The 12,215-nt window shown below is 40.6% G+C and overlaps 1 protein-coding gene across 4 annotated transcripts in view; it reads left to right on the top strand.

The window, feature by feature from the left end:
* Positions 1–12,198, top strand: part of PCYT1A (phosphate cytidylyltransferase 1A, choline) — a 49,855-nt gene extending 37,657 nt beyond the window's left edge. For all 4 annotated transcript variants that reach the window (XM_025285668.2, XM_006054242.3, XM_025285661.2 and 1 more), the window contains 6 exons: positions 1,112–1,228; positions 2,395–2,546; positions 4,924–5,002; positions 5,432–5,574; positions 7,024–7,212; positions 8,092–12,198. In XM_025285668.2, the coding sequence (XP_025141453.1) occupies positions 1,112–1,228; positions 2,395–2,546; positions 4,924–5,002; positions 5,432–5,574; positions 7,024–7,212; positions 8,092–8,298 (887 nt within the window). In that variant the 3' untranslated portion in view covers positions 8,299–12,198. The remainder of the gene's footprint in view (positions 1–1,111; positions 1,229–2,394; positions 2,547–4,923; positions 5,003–5,431; positions 5,575–7,023; positions 7,213–8,091) is intronic.
* Positions 12,199–12,215: the final 17 nt, after the last annotated feature.

Below are 12,215 nucleotides of genomic sequence, written 5' to 3'. Positions count from 1 at the left end.
AAGCCTTCTGAGAACCAGCTTTCTCTCTCTTGATTCATTGTCCTCAAGGCAGGAAGGAGATGTATCTTATCCCTACCTTCAGTATTTAATAAGGCTCTGACACTTCTTTCCAAAAATAATGCAGATGTTCCTACTGTTCTTTTTGGCTGCTACAATGAAACAACTCTTCTTTTATTCATGTAGTGGAAATAGGTTGCCTAGGACTCATTAGATTTATCATTTGAAGCATGATGAACCACTGTATCAATTTCTTTCTCAGTGTATTTGCTTGACTTTAGAATTAGTCTTGTACCCCAGGAAATCATTTCCTGCTTTTTCTTTCACAGTCCACTACCACTAAAAATAAGTTGATAGTCATTTATTATTTTCACTAATGGACAGGAAAAGAGGAAAAGCTCTAATATAAAGTCCTAAAGTATTTATATATGATTTTCAAGTATTTTCTAAATCACCCTATACTGAGAAGGTGTAACATATTCACTATCAAGGAGAAATGCTTGAAGAAATTCCATCTGTTAACCACAGAGCAGATAGTGAGGGTGAATCTGGGACTGAGAAGCAATAGATTGACAACTGGTGCTTACCTTCCCTTCTTTTTCAGTCTCACTCCTCTGGATCACTCTTTACTTTCAAAGCAAAGTATTTTATTTTCAAGCAAAATGTTAGTCATTAGTAATCACAGCAGCTTGAAAATGAGAGAGCAGGCAGCCAAGACTATAGTTTAATTATAGTCTGTTTAAACATAACTGAAGTTTAAATATAAACCAAAAATGATGATTTTAAAGTTTTAGATATAGTTCTTGTATAACTCTTCCCTTCACTTCTTAAAAAACTTCAAGAAAACATAATCAAGAAACCCAATTACCTGATCAATTTGGTAAACCCAGGCTGACAAAGAGAGTTCGTGGCTATAATGCCAAGAGAGTCTGTGGAATTCTGTGATGTTATTCCTTACAATCCCCAAACACCCCAAATTAAGGTGAGTAGCCAGAGAACACCTTAAAAGGGAGTTGTGCAAGAATTGAACAGTCACACAGTGCCATTTCTATTTGTTAAATATGAGGTATTGAGTCAGTGTGTTTGTCTGATAAATTCTTTCCTTTGGATTTAGGTGAACGGCCTGTGAGAGTTTATGCAGATGGAATATTTGACTTATTTCATTCTGGTCATGCCCGGGCTCTGATGCAAGCAAAGAACCTTTTCCCTAATACATACCTCATTGTGGGAGGTAAGGAAACACCTACTGACTTAGGTGCTGTCCAGAAAAAAATTACAGTAGCCCTTTTTCTCCTGTCTTTATAACCTGAGTACATTGACTCTTGTTTTGGTTTTTAAATGAAGGATATAGTGTAGCCTCTTTAAAATGTGAAGCATTTGAAGAACATGAAGTATCTAAAACCTGAACTGTATAAACCTGGAGAGAGATGCTCTAAGCTCATTGACTTGAGATGTCCAGGATTTATCTCACTGGTTTTGGCAGGTTTCTGCAGTCTGATCCCCTATTGCCTACTTTAAAATAGCATTTACTTTAGATTTCAGTTTATCATCCTAACATGACTCTGTATGTTTGTATGTGTACTGTGCATGCTCAGTTGTGTGACTTTGTGACCCCGTGGACTCTAGCCCACCAGGCTCCTCTGTCCATGGTATTTTCCAGGCAAGAGTACTGGAGTGGGTTGCCATGCCCTTCTCCAGGGGATCTTCCCAACCCAGGGATCGAACCCACATCTCTTGCATCTCCTGGCATTGGCAGACAGATTCTTTACCACTGTACCACCTGGGAAGCCCCTCAGTTTATCATTCTGAATCAGCTGAAGTCCAAAAGTCTGCTAAGCAAATGTTATGTGGTCCAGTCCAGGCTAATAGGGCTTCACTGGTGGCTCAGATAGTAAAGAAGCTGCCCGCAATGTGGGAAACCCAGCTTTGCTCCCTGGCTCGGGGAGATCCCTTGGAGAAGGGAATGACAACTCATGCCAGTATTCTTAATTAAAGAATCCCATGGACAGAGGAGCAGCTTGGTGGGCTATAGTCCATGGGGTCACAATGAGTCGGACATGACTGAGCAACTGATACTTTCCAGTCTGATAGGAAAACATTTTTTTTAAACTGCTCATTGATGCAGAAATGTACAGTAGGTTCATTTCAAAGCCAAAGATCTTATTCTTCTGTTGTATCCTCTCCTTTCCAAAGTGTGAACATAGTGAGTATTGCTCCCGAAGGTGTATCTTGGATTAGGGAAAGCATTGTTATCCAGACTGAGGTACATTTAGAGTATTGTTATCCAAGTGGGGTGCTTGGTTACAATCCTAGGAAATGGTAGAGGTTAGTGACCGAGGTGTGGTTAAGCAAGCAGAGGGGACTTTGACTTATAACCTTATGATGTGGTGAACTCAGTTTGCAGTGATGAGCTAACACACAACTTCAAAGGCTTCACCGTGATGAATGAAAATGAGCGCTATGATGCAGTGCAGCACTGCCGCTATGTGGATGAGGTGGTGAGGAATGCCCCCTGGACCCTGACACCAGAGTTCCTGGCAGAACACCGGGTAAGAAACTGAGTACATATTCCCATTCCCTGTTTTGTAATTCCCTCAATTTTGAAGGCTTCTGGTACTTGGGCTAGTTTTCCACTAGCTTTATTTTACTTTTATCTTCTCTGTAAATTTAATATAGAAGAGATGATGATGTTATTACTTCTAATAATAGTCATCCCTGACATTTTTATTGGATTTGATGGTTTAGAGGCGCTTTTACATCCATTATATTTCATTTGTTCCCCACGAAAGTCCTGTTGGGTAGTTATTAGTTATTTCCACTTTACATATGAGAACAGGGCCAGAGAGGCCAAATAACCAGGTTACACTCTAGCAGGGCTAGAAATTTAACCTCTATGCACCCCCACTCTTCCCCCCATAGATGTGTCCATCCTCGTAGTGTACCAGCCTCTTTAGAGTATACCTAGCTCCAGCCATGCTCTCGGTTCAGTTCGGTAGCTCAGTTGTGTCTGACTCTTCGCGACCCCGTGGGCTGCAACACACCAGGCTTCCCTGTCCATCACCAACTCCCGGAGTTTACTCAGACTCATGTCCATTGAGTTGGTGATGCCATCCAACCATCTCATCCTCTGTCGTACCCTTCTCCTCCCACCTTCAATCTTTCCCAGCATCAAGGTCTTTTCAAATGAGTCAGTTCTTCCCAACAGGTGGCCAAAGTATTGGACTTTCACCTTCAGCATCAGTCCTTCCAATGAATATTCAGGACTGATATCCTTTAGGATAGACTGGTTGGATCTCCTTGCAGTCCAAGGGACTTTCAAGAGTCTTCTCCAGCACCACAGTTCAAAAGCATAAATTCTTCGGCGCTCAGCTTTCTTTATAGTCTAACTCTCACATCCATACATGACCACTGGAAAAACCATAGCTTTGAGTAGACGGACCTTTGTTGGAAAAGTAATGTCTCTGCTTTTTAATATGCTGTCTAGGTTGGTCATAACTTTTTTCCCATGCTCTCAAGGAGCTCACATTCCAGGAAATAAGATATAGAAACACGGACTTATCTTGTATTGGCTTAAATTTAGTTTCAAGACTTTTAATTTCAGTCTAGAAATTATGTGGGGTCAGAAACCAGGGAGGTGTCTCACTTTGTCTCAGTGAGTTGGTATTATAAAAATCCTTATCTCCTTTTTATTTTCCCACATTAAAAAAGCAGATTTCCTACAAAAGATGGGTTTATAGCTGAGAAGAACTTACCAGGTTTATAGCTGAGAAGAACTTACCAGGTCCGGTTGGAGGCCCTCAAGCTTGAGGAACCAGCAAGCATGTTGTCAGTTCTCTACAGTGGCGTGTAGAATGTTGAAAGTAAATTGTCCAGTGAGACAGGAAAGAAAAAGTAGCCAAAGTGCTTCAAAAGCAGTATTTGGGTAAGCCTGAAGCTAAGGGATATTTGTTACAACTATTTAGGATTAGGACAGACCTTTTATAGTTCTGTAGCTTTTCTGCATCAACATTTAGCAGCCAGTGGTACCAAAGGTGAAGAGCAAGATTATTCTCAGCAACATAGCCAGGCAGGCCCAAGCAGAAGAGATTAGAGGGACTCCCAGATTCCCTTTTCTCTCCTTGTTTGTAGTATATCGTCAGTCACGAGTCTGGCTTGCTCACCATTCTTATTTTCACTTTGCTGCCTTTGTGTCCCTGACAATTGTTCATGGGTAATTGATATGTTAGCTGAGAGTTCCTGACATAGTCCTGATGAGCGTAACATTACAATGGCTTCTTGGAGCTGTATGGTGGTATTAGCAATTATATTAACAAAGGAGATACGGCCTATTCAGGAAGGAGTAAATAAATGAGGTTTAGAAAGATTGTTGATCCCAGTGCAAGAGATATTGACAGTAGTAAAGTGATAGATCTGAGACCTAAAGGTCTTTTATGGGGCTCTTGGTTGCTATTTTTATATTCCCATTTACCTCACAGACTTAGAGAGAAACCAATTAACAAAGAAGTGACTTCTTTCTCATATTTTTAGAAACCGTGATTGACCAGTTCTTGTAGAGCCAGGAGGATAGGGAGGTTTCTTTTCTTCTTTTCTTAACTCCATCCACTAGCTAGCATACCACAAAATCCTCCAGGCCTATTTCCCACACCATGGTGACTGGTATTCAGTGTGAGGGTAGCACTTCCAGGAACCAGGAGGAGCAACTAGAAGAGAATCTGGCTAACTTCATGTTTATGATCCATAAATAGTTAGGTTGGATCACTTGTAAAAGAATTGTGAAATTTATGAGCCGAGCAAGGAGAGACAAAGAGAAAAGTTCATTTGAGGCCTGGCTTCACCTTGTGGCCCTTTTTCTGGGCCACAGAGTGTTGCCTGGTTCTTTCTAAGTAGCAGTTATCCTGAGTTTTAATGATGTTTCCTTATTTTCAGATTGATTTTGTGGCTCATGATGACATCCCTTATTCTTCTGCTGGGAGTGATGATGTTTATAAGCACATCAAGGAAGCAGGTGAGTAAGGTGATGTGCATCCGCATTTTATGGAGTCTCCGGAACAATGACATATTCAATCACATCACTACAGAGGAAAATTTATACAGTGAGAAATTCAACATCCACTTTTAGGTCACACTTTGGATAAGAGGTTAAAGTGAACATAGCATCATATCCATCAGTTCTCAGTCTATAAACATCTACTTTTGTTGTCTCTTTTAATTTCAAGAAACCCTTTTCCAGCCCCATTCTTTTCTTAATATTAGGACCTTTCCTTACTCCTAACCCTTCATTCAGTCTTCCTTCTGTATGTCAGTATCTCAGACTGTACTTAGTAATAGCAGACTCTGCTTTTTGAGGATAGGAAAGGACTGTGGCTCCCAGTTTCCATCTAGTCCTACTGCCTGAGCTATTCAGAGTATCACAGTATTTGTGTTTTTGGGTTAGGCATGTTTGCTCCAACACAGAGGACAGAAGGTATCTCCACATCAGACATCATCACTCGAATTGTCCGTGACTATGATGTGTATGCCAGGCGGAACCTCCAGAGGGGCTACACAGCAAAGGAACTCAATGTCAGCTTTATCAATGTAAGTTCTAACCTCATCCCAGAGTTCCCTGGCCCTATAGGACATGTGGCCTCTCACTTTGTCTAAGTTAAACTTGCTCTTCAATCTGCTCTTATTATCACCTCCAAAAGCTCAGTGGATACCTCTTTGCACATAGTACTATGCCAGGCTTTTTACAAAGAGCATTTGGATGTATCTGTTCTATAAAAAGAAGCATTATCTGCCTTTATGGTGTAGTATCACAACATTGATATAAGGACATACAGCCAATTAAATAAGAATGTATAACTTACAAAGTACAGTGTTTATATTGGATACATTTAAAACAGTGGTTCTTAACTTTTTTTAAATTGTATGGTCTTTATAAATCTGATGCAAACTATGGATCTTCTCCCTGTGTGGATAGTAACACACAGCATTTTGCATGCAACTTCTCAAGGCACATGGAACTAACTTTTAAAATTTGATTATGAAAGCAAGTTTATCTTAGCTTAATATTGCCCTTAGAAACAAGCTGCTGTACATTTTGTATATAAATTATACCTCAGTAAAGTTGATTTAAAAAGAAGAAAGCTGCTGTGTCTTCTATACGTGAGTAATTTACCATGCTCCCTCATTTGTTCCCAGCTCTGTGAATTATGAATGGGTAAAATGGTTTCATCTAAATTGATTTATCTGTGCAGATAAACGCTGGCTACTGTTAAACAACCTAGCTGTTGTTACACTGCAGAATTTATTTTCAGGTATTTAAGAATCCTAAACATACTCCCCTTCCCCTTTATGATCTGAAAATGAGAACACTTTTCATTTGGCTGAAGACTCCTTCCTTCCCTTTGGGAGGGTTCATACAATTTTCCTTTATTTTTAGGGCAGCTGACAGGACCAATGAGTATCATCCTTACTTTGCGAATGAGCAAACAGACCTCCAGATGTTTAAAAAAAAAAAACTTCTCTGTAGTCATAGAATAAGCCAGTGATGGAGGGAAAATTTTAGCACAATAAATGAATTAAGTTAAAGGTCTACTACTTTCTTTTTCAACCTGTTAGAGTTGACTTGTTGTTGGCAGTACTGTACAGTGATCTTGGTGCTCCCTCCCTATACATATACATCTCCGTCTAGAATGGGGTTTTGGGTTTTGTTGGGCATGTTTATCTTCCAAGTTAATGTTTTGTCTTAAGAATCTGAGTTTGTTTGGTATATGCCAGTCTGTTACTGGGCTTACCCTGTGCATTTAGTTTAGTCCTAGGCTCTACAATCTTAGAATTATTACACTTTTACTTAGGATGACCATCCAGAGCATATCTTTTCTGTTACCATGGTAGGGAAGTATGGGATATATTAAAGTAAAGTGAAATTCTCAAGACCGAAAGGAGTGTCTAAATAGAGTACCAAACCAAGTCTTTTCCTTCCCCTTGGTATGGAAGGTCAGAGTGAGTATTATTTCTCAAAACAGTTATTTCTTTATCCAGGAGAAGAAATACCACTTACAGGAGCGAGTTGACAAAGTAAAGAAGAAAGTGAAAGATGTGGAGGAAAAGTCAAAAGAATTTGTTCAGAAGGTGGAAGAAAAAAGCATTGACCTCATTCAGAAATGGGAAGAGAAATCCCGAGAATTCATTGGAAGTTTCCTGGAAATGTTTGGTCCAGAAGGAGCGCTGGTATGTTCCTTCCTGCTGGGCTATTTAGGGAAATTCAGGAAAATCTAGGGAATTCTTATGCTGTGAAAGGAACTATAGAATCCTTGAGCAGAAAGGGACATTGACAATAAGAAGTTATCTAATATGTTCCCTTTATTGGGCAGAACTATATTTCAACTATCCCCAGAAAGGTTTTAAAAATCTTTACAGAAAGTGGTTATACATTTGCCTAATTTTGCCAGCTCTCTATAAACCTCCAAATATGGTGACAAGTGAGTAACCTTGCCTAGCTTGCTTCTACATTACAATTTTGGATAGAAGGAAAGGAAAGAGCAAAGAACAGTTTAAAAAAAAAAAAAAAACCACTGCCTCGACTACAAGCAGCCACTGCAGGATTGCTGGGTAAGGTGGGAGTTCTGTCCTTGAGGAATAGGCAAGGTCTTTTTGAGCTAGATAAAAGGTGCATGTGTAGCTATTAGCAGATGAGCCCTAGGATATCAGAGATGATCTGGCTGTGGGGGTGCTTGGATGCCAGAATAGATTATTCATGGAGAATATAGAATTTTCAGAAAATCCCCAAAACTAAGGTAGATACCCTTTTGTCTGAGTTAATTCCTTTGTTTTTGCCTAGAACCTAGACTATAGACCAAGTAGCCTTTTAAGAATTCCTTTGACATAGAAGTCAAAGATTGGGTAACAGTGGATAACAGGTGGGACCCCTTAGACATGTAGTATAGCATAACCACTTTGACTGAGAAATTGCTTAGAATTGTATCTGTGGCTTACTTGGTCACTTTTGACATTACAGAGGGCACTCACGATAATTTGAAGTCTCAGATCTCCTCCATTGGTTAGTAGGATCCATAGGTTTCTTCTAACTCTTCCTTTTGGTCTCCCCAGAAACATATGCTGAAAGAGGGGAAAGGCCGGATGCTGCAGGCCATCAGTCCAAGGCAGAGTCCCAGCAACAGCCCCACTCGTGAACGTTCCCCCTCTCCCTCTTTCCGGTGGCCCTTCTCTGGCAAGACTTCCCCGCCTTCCTCCCCAACAAACCTCTCCAGACACAAGTCTGCAGCCTATGATATCAGTGAGGATGAAGAAGACTAAATTTTCATCTCTCCTTTCTCCTCCCCTCCCTCTGTCCCAACCTTCAGAAGCTCTCTGTTGAATTCCAGATTGTGATCCCAACACTAATCCTAAGGACAGCTACAAAGGAAAGACAGTTGGGGCAAGAGGACTTAGGATGGGGGGACCAGACAGCCTGTCCTTGGAGAGACATCACCCATCCCCACCAAGAAGGAGGCTAACTACATCTTAGAAGCCTGTTCTGCATTCATATCCCCTCCCCATGGACTTTGCTTTACTGTTTATGTTCATGTGCTCTTGACAGGGAAATTGTCATTTTTATTAATTTTTTAAAAATTAGTCTTTCAAACGTAGTAAGTAGAACTAATTTTTTGCCCCCAAGGAGTGGGCAGAAGGAAGTGGTGTAATACCCAGAGGCCTTTTCTTCTTGATACACCGTAGTGTTTGCCTTCTATTCTCAGGCAAACTGTCTTGCCAACTCCTTCAGGCAGTGAGCCATGCTGATGGGCGATTTGGAGGGGATATACCATAATCTTGGTTTCCTTTTTTTAAAAAGCTAAAAGCTGAGTAACGGCCACAAATCCCCAATGTATACTGCTGGCACGTGTGTCCGTGTGGCTGTGGGAAGAAGGAGATCTGAGTCTGACTTTTCTTACTCCCTGAGGAGTTTCTTGTTGGACCCATTGGGGTCCATGAAGACACTGATGGGGATGGAACCAGACCACATGGCATCAGCTGCGGTTTCTATGCTGTGTTCATCTCTCAGAAAATTCTGTTGCCCAGTTATTTGGGAGCTCTTGTCAATCTCTTTTTTGTAATCTTTACATTCTTCCTGCCTTTAAAGGGAGGAACACTTTCAGGTTTACTCTGATTGAGGAGGGGAGTTGGACAATACTCAAACCTATACAAAGTCAGTTTAATTTTCCTCTGGGAGTAAGTCCCTAGCCCTACTACTCCTGTCTTAATACTCATTTCCTAGCTTTTTACAAAGGATACTTTGTAAATGTCTGCAGTTTCAACATGATCTGTTAATCCATGTTGCTTATAACCATATTGAATATTGAGAGAGGTTTGCAGAGAACATAGGTGCAAAAGCATAAGGAAACACACCCCTTTTTAAAGCCTTATCTTGACCTCTTCCCCTTGTAATAGTATCCTTGACTGGAACCAGTGCTCCATGAGGTGTTTCTTTTCCCCAGGGAGTTGGCATCTGGCAGGGACTCCCATCACTGCCCCTCTAGCAAGTCTCCAGTGGCTCACATTACAAGAGTGTGGTAGATTCCCTCCCTCTCCCTCTGCCTGCCCCCATCTCCCCTGTTACGTTGCCCAGGGGATTCACCACTTAAATTTCACATCAGAGAATGCTGAAGCTTAAGCACTTGCTGTTGAGCATGAGCTCCTTTTCAGCTTGTAGCATCCTACAGCACATGACCTAGCAGATCATTATCTATCATAATCCTAATCCTTATCATATCACAAGGTTCAGGGGAAATTTGCTTCTGTCCAGGGCCATCTCATCATTCATAAATACCCCTTGTGGGGGTGGAGTTTTAGTGTTTTCAGCTGAGAAAACCACATTTTATCTTTGCTTGCCCCTCTGCTAAGGTTGTAAGCATCTCATAGCCCCTTTCCTGAACACTTTCTGGTAAAACTTGCTCTTATGCCTGAGGGCCAGTGGCTAGAGTTACTGCCTGCCTGCACAGCAGGACTGCCTAGGTTCTTAAAACTCAGATCATCCAGAGAAGCAGAACGCAGCAGACTAGAGGAATAAACAGAGTGAACCTCTTGCTGTCCTGATGGCCCATGAAAATTACATTTCTAACTCTTCTCATGAAGTGCTATTTTCACTATCAAATCTAGTTTACACAGGCTTTGGCTTGAAATCCTTTTTTTGGAACTGTTGAAGTTAATGTTTTCCTACAATACCAGCTTTGTAGGCTCACATATTTTAACTTTTCTGCTTCAGTCTTCCCTTTTTGGGAATTCTGCCCATTTCTGTTGATAGAAAAACGGTGAAATCACCACTGAAACCCACCTACATTTTCTCTCAAAATACATGTTGTCCAAGTATATTTGGAAAGGGAGGCAATCAGAATGTGATTTTCCTCCCTGCAGTCACTCCTCACAGGTATTGTCTGGGTCCCAAATGTTTGGCCTGCCTTCTCTGCTCTGTAGATGGGCTGCTTTGGGCATATCCTGTCCTTGGAGTATGACGTCTAGGCCAACAAGCTCCATGAGACTGCTAGCGCCGGCACGTGCACGTGCTGTCGGAAAACTCACCCCTTCTGGTGAGCCTCTATGGCCCCAGTCTCCTAACACAGTATATCTCTGTGAAATTTTGACTGAAAGCAAAAAACTTTATGGCATGGCATGCTAGGTACTTTGGGATAAATGTGATCCTACGTGCTGGACAACGGTGGGTGGGTGGAGGAAGTTGTTGGGAGGATGTATTATTTGATCATTTGTGCCTAATTAAATGAGGTTAGAGGTTCGCATTCCACAACTGTGTGTGTGATCTGTAAATCTTTAAATATTAGTGTTGTTAATATTAATTTTTAACATTAATTTTAATATTACTTAAACCCTAAATTGCACAAGCAAAGCTGTCAGCCTGAATAGGCCAAATGTGGCAGAAATGGGAGAGCCTTAGAAGTTGGTTGGCCTTATAGCCTCTCTCTGTAATAGAAGGAGAAGGGAGACAGAAGCCTTGTAGCCAGTGGTGAGGAGGTGCCATTTCATCAGTTACCTTGAGTTGAGCTGGGCAGAAAGTTTGTTTTTTTCATACACTAGACTCCACAGCACTGAAGGGTAGAGGTTGAAATTTTAGAGGAGTAGAAATGGGTCATTTGTACTGCTCCAGCTGCTTCTGATCACTAGAGCCAAAGACCATTATTTTGATGAGGCTTGGGTAAGAAGGTTGGGGATGTGAAGAGGTCGAAAGTCCCGAATAAGAGAAAAAATTTGAGGGAGGTCAAGAGAGCTTTTGACCTTTTCTGATCACTGATAACATCGCAGGCAGCACCTGAGTTACATTTTTCTTATTTGTGACCACACAGCTGTCCAGGAAGTCTTTGAATATTCCATCCACAATGATTCTTCACAGTGCTTTTTATTCTTTCTTGACTTATGGGCAGTTTTTGTCTTTCTGGAGCTCATTGCCTTATTAATCCTGTTTCAAACCCTATATCTAAAATCTTTCCAAATCAAGTCTATTTTGCTGCTTTTGTTTAATTTCCTAAAAGCCATAGCTTTTACATGTTCTGTCAGCAAACTATCACCAGAAGTTGAACCAATGCAGGTAGGAGAAAAGCTCCCTTAACAATGTTTTTAACTAATGATATTTTTTTCAAGCTTATCAATATAAGTATTTTTAAAGTTATATTTTTCAAGGTCATACAATGATTGTTCTTGTTTTCTCTCATGGAATAGATTGTCATGGGATAAAGACTGGTCCCTAGCTATTATTTTTGCAAATAAGTAGAACATGTTTTGGGGATTATACTATTAAATGTTAATTTTCTTTAAAAGAAAGAAGAAAGATATTCTGTCTGCCAAAGTTTGATGTTAGTACTTAGATTGGGGTAGAAAACAAAAGTAGTTGGTTTAACATTAAAATAACTGCAGTTCTGTTTTCTTAGCTTTCAAGTGGGCTTTCCCACTATTCTTAGGGAGACACTGACTGTTTTGAACACAAAGATTTGATTGGTTGAGTTGTTTTGTATTGTGGATCCTGAGAAGAGTGTTGGAAAGAAATCCTGGCCTTGGCATGAACGTTGGCCCCATCACCAGTGCTGGTGTCCACAAGGACGTTTTCCTTAATCGGTGTTCAGTATATTTTTTTCCTGTCTGAGTGTTATTAAATTGTTATTGTTCAGTTATTTTGGCTTTTGTCATTAGCCAAATAAAGGCAAAGTGATTTTACCTAATGTTTCATTTTA

The sequence above is a fragment of the Bubalus bubalis genome, chromosome 1, assembly GCF_019923935.1.
Source record: "Bubalus bubalis isolate 160015118507 breed Murrah chromosome 1, NDDB_SH_1, whole genome shotgun sequence".
NCBI lineage: Eukaryota > Metazoa > Chordata > Mammalia > Artiodactyla > Bovidae > Bubalus > Bubalus bubalis.
The sequence above is the reverse complement of the archived record's forward strand: the minus strand, read 5'-3'. Positions and strand labels throughout refer to the sequence as shown.